General features: G+C 33.5%; 1 protein-coding gene and 1 long non-coding RNA gene across 3 annotated transcripts; one reads left to right on the forward strand and one right to left on the reverse strand.

Moving 5' to 3' along the window:
* Positions 1–734: 734 nt before the first annotated feature.
* Positions 735–4,103, forward strand: LOC141459287 (uncharacterized). Its single transcript, XR_012461432.1, has 4 exons — positions 735–941; positions 1,031–1,753; positions 3,139–3,201; positions 3,465–4,103. It is a non-coding gene; the product is annotated as an uncharacterized lncRNA (long non-coding RNA).
* Positions 4,104–6,648: 2,545 nt separating this feature from the next.
* On the reverse strand, positions 6,649–10,193 carry LOC141459347 (anaphase-promoting complex subunit 15-like). 2 transcript variants are annotated; one of them, XM_074138346.1, is made up of 4 exons: positions 10,051–10,191; positions 8,636–8,695; positions 7,594–7,724; positions 6,649–7,148 (listed from the first exon to the last, which is right to left on the reverse strand). In XM_074138346.1, the coding sequence occupies exons 1-4, from the start codon at positions 10,171–10,173 to the stop codon at positions 7,136–7,138; spliced, it is 327 nt and encodes a 108-aa protein (XP_073994447.1). In that variant the 5' UTR covers positions 10,174–10,191; the 3' UTR covers positions 6,649–7,135. The 2 variants fall into 2 exon arrangements, with proteins under 2 accessions (XP_073994447.1, XP_073994457.1); XM_074138356.1 differs by lacking the exon at positions 8,636–8,695 and having other exon boundaries at positions 10,051–10,193.
* Between the last annotated feature and the right edge of the window lie 59 nt (positions 10,194–10,252).

Here is a 10,252-nt window from a genome sequence, read left to right on the forward strand (position 1 = left end):
AATAAGAAATGATAATGGAATAGTTTTGGAGCTGTTATCAGTTAACTTGATTGTAGCGAGATTGTGGGGTTAGTGCTCTTTACTAGATCTCGGGCAAAATTGGCAAGATAATCGTTGTCTGGACGGTGTGCGCGTTTCACTGAGAAATGTAGTAAAAGTGATGACGAGAGGGGTTTGCAAGAGGTACACAGAAGAGTTGTATATCGAACGAAGACAAGGTCAATGACACACAGCCAAATAAAAACACTGCAATATTTGACATATACAATCTCCATTATAAAAATAATTCTTTAAAATTATTTTGTATATTTTTAGCCGCATAATAAGAGAGAAAATTATTCGTTGATATAAAAACATATGAATAGGAAAAATAATTAATAAAATGTACTAGAATTGTCCGTGCTTACTTACCCGCTTAGTGAAAGTGATTCAGGACAATGTGAGTGTAATTTAGATAGAAAACTCTCCTGATCAAACGAAATACAGTATTATTTTTTTTTTTTAATAGAAGAAGGAAATCATTTTTATCATTATAACAATTGGACATTTATGAATGAAAATTTTTGAAATAAACTATATGGGAAGATGAACAGAAATAAAAATAATTATGCTGGAAATAAAGTAAAAATAAAACTATAGTACACAGAAAGAGCGCCAACTGTTAAGAGTGCAACATGTCCGTGCGGTTTTCACTTTCAAAACAAAAGGTCGTTGACCGAATGCGGTGACAATGCCTGCCTGCGTTCACAACAAGCACTACTGGCAGTATGTGGCTATCGCTGCGCTTCCTAGCGTCAGCTGGCTGCGCTCTCTCACATGTACTTGCTACAATATTATTGGTGGGCCACGCTAAGTGAGGGAGTTTTCAAGTTTCAAATAAATATTCATCGCCTACAAATTTAATTATTGAAAATAATTTGTTCAATTTACTATTATGAAAGGTTTGTTCTGCAAGTTTTACAAAATAATTACATTAAATACATTATCAATGTGGTTATTTCAGACTGACCCCATATGATTATTATTTCAGACAGAAGTGATGATTTCGGGCCACCTTAAGCCCTTCATCGGTCTAATGGAGCTACATAATTACAATTAATTAATTGTAACTACGTTTCCACCGTACAAGAAAGTTTATAATTGAGTTTTGGCATTGGTTCCTCCAACAAGAACACCGACAAGAATCAGTGGTAAATTAATCAACCAAACTCTCCATTGAAACTTTTATTACAAAACATACTCCTCATGCCTACCTGATGCTTCAAGAGAGAGCATGAAGGCCGATAGTAATACTATGAACCCAACAGTTATTCGATATCTCTAGGTTCTAAAATTTGAATATATGTGGTTAAAACCTAGGATTTAAAAAATAAATAAATAAAATCAAGAGCTGGTGACGAGTGTTGTTCTCAATAATGTATTAATATCCAGTTTTCAAAATTTAATTTTTACCTGGGAGTTGATTAGCTCAGTGATTAGCGAACACTGGGTTCCAATGCGGAGTTCCCGGGTTCGAATCCAGCTGCTGGCCTATACAATTTCTTTTCCTAGGAGCTTCTTACAGCTCACGATCCGGTGTTGGACTGTGCTTTCAGTAAGGGGAGAACACTGTAGGAGGCCGGCAGTATATTCAAATCAGCTCCTCAGTAAATCAGTAACCTCAGTGGTTGACGCAAGGGAAACTCGAGACAACCAGAATAACAAGGAGACTCACATTATGTCAGTGGTATTGAATTAAGGCGATTTAACGAGAGTTAGTATTAGATTTTCATTTAGTTATTTTTTTATTACCAGTAAATAGATAAAAAAATTGTGCGATGTGAAACGTTGTTCAAGACTTGGTGTCACTCAGTAAGTGGATCTGTAGGGTATTCCAAAATGTGCGTTTGAACACCCGTCAAAAAAAAGTGCTGGAAATAAAATAAAAACATTGAACGAATGATATTACATTTGTGGGTTAGCTGAGGAACAAAATCCTTATAGTCACGCAATAATATGGGAAAAGTGAGTTCGATAACCAAATATTTGTTTATGTTCACGCATTTATAAATTTATTTAGTGAGAATATGTGTTTTTTCGTCAGGCGTTAGTAGCCATGCCACCAGTGGATTTATTGTTGCAACTTCCATAACATATTGCCTGAACATATACATAAAAAATAGTTAATTACAAAATTAATGTGTAATAAAAAACATTTATTTAAAACAAGCAGACGAAAAATATTAAGACCTGGTTTTTATTTTGACCATTATTATTTACAAACGAACTAAATTAATTTTTAATAGTTTTATCCATTGGCCACTGTTCTCTTGGGAGAGGAACGACTTCTTTAGTTCGAATCGCTTTCTAGTCAAAATTGGAGCACTTGCTCAGAATGTTACTCCAGGGTTTTGGTGATTGCCCATTACATAGGTAAGCTGGATTTTCCAGTATGAGGAACCTGAATGTAGGTCCAATTACGGTTACTGTACAGTAACTTTCCCAATTTCTGTAAAGTTTGGTTCAGTCCAGTTCATGGTCCAGGCTACTAGACGGAGCATCCCTTCCGCTGGCAAGAAGAAGGAGCAACAACCGCTCCTATTCATCTTCCATAGTATTTACTTCATCTGCATTTCTGCTTTAGGGTTGGCTAGTTACGGCTAGTTGTTCTTATTTTTGCCCTCTTTACAGCCCTGGAGCCCTTCCGACTTTGACCCCACCTTGTGTCCAACTTTGACGAGGTGGTGGGGCTTTCGCACTAAGGACTCTAGAGACTATCCCTCTCTAAAATTCTCGCATCTTCCGCATCTGGGTCACACCTTCGCACGTCTGCCATCCACTTGCTGATAGCCAGGTTAAAGCTTTCGCAGGTTCACATTCAGTACATACTGATTTTTTAAAATAATTTCTAACGCAATGAATGTGTGCAAGGATTTAAAAAAAAAAAAAAAACCTAAAAAACTAATTGCAGGAAGCTCAAACTTTATACTTAGATTGGGGATGACGTTTACATAGAAACCTGACTGTATCTGAATAGAATCCCTCAGTCGGAAGTGACCCTACTTGAGATTTCCTTCAACTACTTTCCTCAAACTAAACGCATACATTGTACTCGCTGTGTTGGTAATAGTGCAATTTTTTTTTGAAAAATGTTTCTAGAAAAATTTGATGAAGGCTTCTTCTAGAAGAAAGGGGTAGATAATCATTCCTCTAGAAGATCATGTGAGTATAATATACATTTTTTGAAGAAGGTTGATTAAGCTGCTTTGTAAACATTGACAAACAAACTAAATTAATTTGTAATAAAAATATGCTTAAGTGATTTATCAAGTTTCTTAAACTATTTAGATTTGATCAGAATCGATACTGGCACCTTTGGACATCTAAACATGCATTAAATTAGGTCTATTTATTGTTTCCAAATATTGATATCAAAATATATTGATTCAAAAATATAAAAGTAAATTCTTTTCTATGTTGCCCAGATTTGAGAAGAAACCATTGAAATGGTTAGCCACCAAGTTTGGGGCGAGGACCGCAAAGCTAAGATGTGTTGTACCAGGTTCGACTCCCGGTCTAATTTCCGATCAATTGTATAATTGTATTGTAATTGATTTTATTTCTTTATTTTCTCAAGTGAGATACATTTCGGGCCTCCCTGTGCTCATCATCAGTTCACTTTATTGTCATAATTTGATTTTGGAACCTATTTGTTAGTATTACTTTCCTACAATCTTTAAAGTAGGTGGTCATATTTTTAATTTTAATTTATTTATATAAAATGTAGAAAAACTATTTAACTATTACATAGTTAAAGTGTTAGTTAAATTTCATCTTAGTAACACTGAATGAAAAGAGTTATGGGTATATGGTTGCTTAAAGGAGATAGGGATGGTGTGAGTCGAGGTTTCGCTGAAGTCACTAACCTAGGGACAATGCCCTCCCTATACGACCTACTTCAAGGGAACACAATCCCTACATAATAAGTTTTAAAGGGTTTTTTTTTAAAGTGATATAATTTTATCTATTGTTTGTTTGTTAATTTTATATCATTTTTCATATTCTGATAAAGAAGCAATGCTACTTATTAATTATGCGAACCCACTTTTAAAATTGGAGTAGAGATTAATAGTAATAATTAAAACACTTTTTTAAAAAAAAAAAACTGAATAAATATTTTTTCTAATTACCTTGAATGTTCCGAAACCCTGGTATCTAAAGAACAATAGTGTAAGGTATTTTTAGTTTCTGAGAAATGTTTACACACACCACACACACACTATTCGCTAAGTACAAAAATAAATTAACCAATTTTGTTTCATGTTGAGGGGTTTGAAATTTAGGGAAGATCGCCTTACTTTCCTTACCATTAGTAAGAGAAAATAAAAAACTAAGTCCAGTTGCAATGACTCCACAGGAGGGGTAAGAAAGAGTTATAGCTCCCTCTCCCTCTCGTCCTTACACAAGGACAATCCAAAAATTGTTTTCTATTTCTAGGAACTAACATTTATAGGAAAACATTTATTATTTCCTGCAAAAATTCTAATTAGATTTTTGGCGCGACATGTTCTTTTTCAATCAACTAATGGGGGATACAAATCAAATTCTACTCCTCAAATGTTTTTATGACGAAGAAATTGATCGCAGTAATTCCGTTGTAAAAAGTACGATTATTCAAATAAATTTGCCCGAAGAAAGTTAGGGAAGCAATGAGTACTTTAAACATTAGTTAAAGATTTTCAAAAAAGTGAAGAAAAAGGAAAAAAGTTGGAGCTTCTTCGTCTAGTGTTTTGGAAGGGCTTTTACTTAAGGGAGAATAGCGAGAACAAGAGCAAAGGAATCGGGTCAATCCTACATTAATGAATGGCTGAATGTGGAAAAAATGACCGTATGGTTCATGAGTAGTATAATATAGATTGGCTATAGTTATTCACTTTAAACGGAAGTAGTGTGTATATTAGATGAAGTGGGAAGTGTTTAGCGTACTTGATTCCCATGCGGTGATCCCGGGTTCGAATACAGCCGCCTACCATTAGATTTTCTCTTTCTAGGAGCTTCTTACAGCTCACTGTTCGTTGATGCACAGTATTGCCACTGTAAAGGTGGCCGGCAGTGCACACTGGGCGCCGATAACCTCAGATCTTGATTCACCTTAAATCAAAATAATAGTAATTATATCCAGCCTAATAGACCAGCCTAAAGAGAGCCTTCCTATAAAGTCCCTTAACTTAATAGATTTTAGCATTTTCCTTTTTATCGTATTGTAAAATGAGCTTAAATTTGATTCAATAGTATTCCCTCCTGCACGAGTTAACAAATAAAGGGATTAATGTCTCCATTTATTTGGGTACCAGGTCATTCTGAGATTCAAGGAAAGTTGCCACAGATTCTGCAGCAAAAGAAGCGACCAGGATGACCTGAGTTTCAAAGGAGAGGAATCTACCAAACGATATAATTCGCACGGTAAAAGGTACTATAAATCAAAGGTGGTAGCTGGAATTAACGACTGTCCTAAATAATAAGCTGAGAATCAAAGACTTTGTACAAACCTGAGAATCATCTTCTAGATCCATAGGAGGAAGGAGCTAGTGATAGCCCGTTTGAGAATTGGCTACATATCCACGGTTACCTTCTGCATTACTCGCAACATTTGTCAAAGAATGTCCTTCTAACCGACGAGTGGGCACCAGAATAGTATTCCAATTCTTTTAAAGGACGCCCTGAAAATGACTCCTCTCCTCTAAATGTTTAAAATACACTATAACAAAATTTAGATGTACCAAGTAAATGGGATTTATTTATTTATCTATTACTTTCTATTTACTTATTTAAAATTTTAATTAACATTTTAAATTTTGAGATAGAGATTGGGGAAAGTCAGGTATTCAATTCCAACAATTGATAGGTATAAATTTTTAATGAGTATATTATGAATACAGTATGATTGTATTTATTTGGAATACGAGTGATTTTTGGCGTTATGGGTAAGCAAGTGAATGTATGCTGCAGTGTAATATATTCTTGAATGGGATTGTAAACATCCTATGTTTGCCAAAGCATAATAACCGCAAGGTACATTGCTAGAAAAAAACTGAATTTTCAGATTTGCAACATCGTCCATTGCATTCCAAATTCAATTTAATTCAGTAGTTCCTTTTCATTTAACTCAAATGTAAAGAAATGGATATTTATTTGCATTTATGTATATTAGTTATTTCTGCAATTTTATTAAACATTTTTTTAAGTTTAGCAGTATTCAAACTGAAACTTAAGATATTGTTTTAAGGAAGAACCTCGACGGATCTCCAATTAATCTCCATATTGAAGACATATTTTATCTGCCCCTCTTTCGATAATCTCATAAAAACTTTCTTCAAACGTTAACTGACAATATTTTAGGGGGCCATCAGCTTTATTATTAGCGCCTAATTGTTTCACTTTTATAGCAGTATAGCGTCGGCTTTGAGCAAAGAGGTTGTTTATCCTCCTCTAGTTTTGGATTAGATTTTGTTGAAATTATCATATATCCTCGAAAATGAACTTTGTTCAGAGAGCGAAGGTGGTATTTCCTCACTTTTTTTAAAACTTTGCCCTCACAAACAATAATTAAAAGTGTCCAGTTGGACAGAGTTGTAAGGGTTGTGTTTATTTAAGCATTAAGATACAAAATAAAATTAAAACCAGTTAGATTTTTTTTGTACTATTTTATTTTAAACGAGTGAAAAAAAAATTATACAATAGTTTGTTCACTTTCTTACACAAAAATTAAAATAAAGTCAAATTGATGTTTCAAGCTTGGCGCCTACATACACCTAAACTATTTAGTACAGATTAAAAGAGAACATAGTTACATATAGGCAAATTAAATAAGCCTATAGCCTTAGCTTGATATAAATTAATTTTATTATTTTAATTGAAAAACAAAGAATTAATGTACAATAATATACATTAGACATTATTAAGTATTTATATTACATATATACATCAAGCAAATTAAGTGAAAATAAGCAAATTAAACGCAATCCAAACAAAGTCACCTTTATTCCATTTTCCAAACGTATCTTAATGATATAAACTTATTTGAAGTCTGATTGGAGTAATGTTGAAAGTTGGTATAGTACTGGCCCTTCCAAAAGTAATAATTACACATGTCCACTTACGACTCGGCACTTGAAAAAAGAAAAAAATATATATTAATTTCAAGAAAGTTGTAAACATAATTAAGTGTAGCGCCCTATAGAAGAATTGATTGATAGTATCTTTAATTTTTAAGATTCACCGCTAAATGATTAAATCAAATTACACAAGAAATGCAAGAATATTTAAGAGCTGGAAGGCTAAATCGGTGGACATTTCTCGATGACCTTCCTCTGTTGAAGAGATCTGGGAATGTAGCCCTTTTTTTAGAACTTTTAAGATAGGTATTTTGTCAGCTGAAATGCTAATGTTCGATTCCTTATTTTTTGACACCCATCAATTGTAATCATTGTTTTGGATATTCATTGCGACAGTCATGCAATAATTTCCATTGGACATTAAATGAACTCTTTAGTCATACAACTGACTAACCAACCAACATATTCACTATAAAAAGTAAAAAAAAAGTCTGCCTACCTGGGAGCTTGGTCGCCTCTGTCAAATGGGACATCTACTTCCATGTCATCATCTTCTTCGTCCTGAGTTTCACTCTCTTCATCATCATTGGTGTCTTCTTCGTCATCATCATCGTCATCTTCTTCATCTCTCTAACAGGCATTTACATATGTATTTACAAAAAAATGTAAATAATAATATAGTAGTATATAATGTAGTATTTACAAAGAAAACATTGACAAAGAAATATAAAGTTCCTCACTGGAGAACATAACCAGAAATTACTGGTGTAACTCTGGTTTAGTCCTTTCTGGTGATGTGAATAAATGACACAAATGGGTCCGTCAAGCCCTCCTCTTAACGTTGTTAAAAAAACGATTGATCTTATATAATGGCACAAATTTACTGTGAATAAGCTCTGCTTATATGTATGCGATGCATATGTGTAGGCAAATGTTACACCAAAATTGTGGCCTCGAATGTGAACATTTATTCTTCGATTTATAAATCAATGGAAAACTAAAATTATTTCAGTTAAACTTCAGTTCATATTCAAAACGAACAATCAACTATTTTCACACAATTTGCAGGAGAAAGGTATTGAGCCTATACTAGCAAAAGTTCGCCCCTACGGCATCACCGCAGAGCCACCAACGAAAAAAGTATCTCTTTAAACTTGAAAATAAGAGGATTACTGTCCTATTCAAATTTTTATAATAATTAATTTCTTTACGAAAAAAGAGTTACTTATGAGTGAGGTAAACTGATATGGATGAAAAAATGACTCAATGATTTGGTACGCTCCCATTAATAATGGAACCTACAAATGGCGTTCATTAAACAGGGCTCAGGAATGGCTCGGCGCGAAGAAGGGGAGGTTCAGAAATTTATTTTAATGTATCTAAAACATTTCTAATTGTGATGTGGAAGTGCTATTTTGCCAAATCCCCTCAATCACCTGAAAATGTCACCAGTTAATGCCTCCTGTCATCATACATTTTTTAACATCCAATACTTATATTCTACTACTTATACTTATATACAAATATTAGTAATTTATTACCTCTGTAGCAGTTTTTCCAATAGGAACAATATCCGAATCCTTTTGGGCAATCTTGTTTAACTACAAATATTCAAAATTTAGCTAAGATATCTTAAATTTGATCAATTATAATAAAGTAATTTTTGAAATCAATTCCCGTTTAGTAGTCTTACAATTTTTACCTTGCTAGTATTGGGTTGTTTTGATGGAGTGTTATTTTTGTTTTTTTGGGTAGCTAAGCATGATCTTGAGTTTTGCCTGTTCGAAATCACGTTTGAAAAAAGTATAAGCTAAAATATTTTTAAAAACGTACTTTTCTCCTTTTGCCCGGGTGGTAGAATTATTGTAATTGGTTCAAAATCATTTTTTTTTATTCCTCCCAGCCCAGGTATTAAAGCCAGTCATGAATGAAATTGTAGATACATACGGTAAGAGTCGAGCTGTTGCTCTGAGGAGTGTTAGTGTGATATTTATTTTAGCTTTCAGTACTTTTTATATCCCAGCCAGTACAATGATGTGAAATTCTCTACAGCTTTTGCAAATATAACTTCAAAAAAGTTCATTACGTTTCATTAATAGCATCTGGGTGGGATAAAAACATGAATTGTAGAGTTGGTCCAAGGATAAAAGAAGTTTTAGATTTGGAGACTAAACTTTAATGTAATGCACTAAGGAGTAACAACATTGAAAACTTGCTAAAGTGTGCTGGGAACTTCTGTAGACCAATAGCGATTTTATAAAGTGTTGAAGATTTCCCACGGAAAACACAGACGCCTTACCAAGTCCAGTCAAAATGACAAAAAAAGGAACTTCCAAACAAGACCAAAATACTATTTGGAATAGTGAGCAAGTTATAGACATTTTTGGTATGAAGTACTTGCAACTTGTGAGAAAAGGTTTTGCTTGCCCATCATTACATTTCGTAATGCGAAATATTTTTTTGAGAAATGTGAGGAAAAAACATTAAGAAACACCATATAAAAAAAAACTAACCCAACACTTGGTAGGCGAGTTTTTTTTTATCTTTCATGAATTCGACTAATTGCAATTCGTGTGTAGGTTGTCACTGGTAAGTTCATCAGATTCTCTGTTCTAGGCAGAAACGCTTTTTACAACTCGAAAAAAGTACACTATTCCTCTTTTTGCGATATGCAAGTCTCAATTTATCTGATTTTGGTAAATTTACCTGTATCTGATTTTGGACTCACTTAGATCACCTCAGTACCACTTTTCTGACCTATATAAGCCACAAACTTTCAGAAAAAATACCTGAAAATCCAATGTTACGAAGTGAAAGCAAGATTACAAGAAACTTAAGTTAAATGTTTCTTACTTTCAAGTAAAAAATAATGAATTGAAAAATAACACGTAAATTATAAATGGATAAAAACTGCAATAGTAATCAATTACTGTATAAGATCTATATTAGTTCTTACCCATGTTTTGTGTTCATGTTCCAACTGCATTAACTCTGTTTCATCATTGCATGGACGGTCTACACTAAACCAAAGTGGATCTACAATTCGTGGCGTGAGAGATGGAAACAGCGGTACTGACATTATTTTTCAGTGGAACAACCATTAAATAGTATACACTTGTAAAACTCAGCAAACGTACTGGGCATAAATATTAATAACC

Source organism: Rhodnius prolixus, unplaced genomic scaffold (genome assembly GCF_049639745.1).
Source record: "Rhodnius prolixus isolate KJV_2025 unplaced genomic scaffold, Rpr scaffold_1, whole genome shotgun sequence".
Taxonomy (NCBI): domain Eukaryota; kingdom Metazoa; phylum Arthropoda; class Insecta; order Hemiptera; family Reduviidae; genus Rhodnius; species Rhodnius prolixus.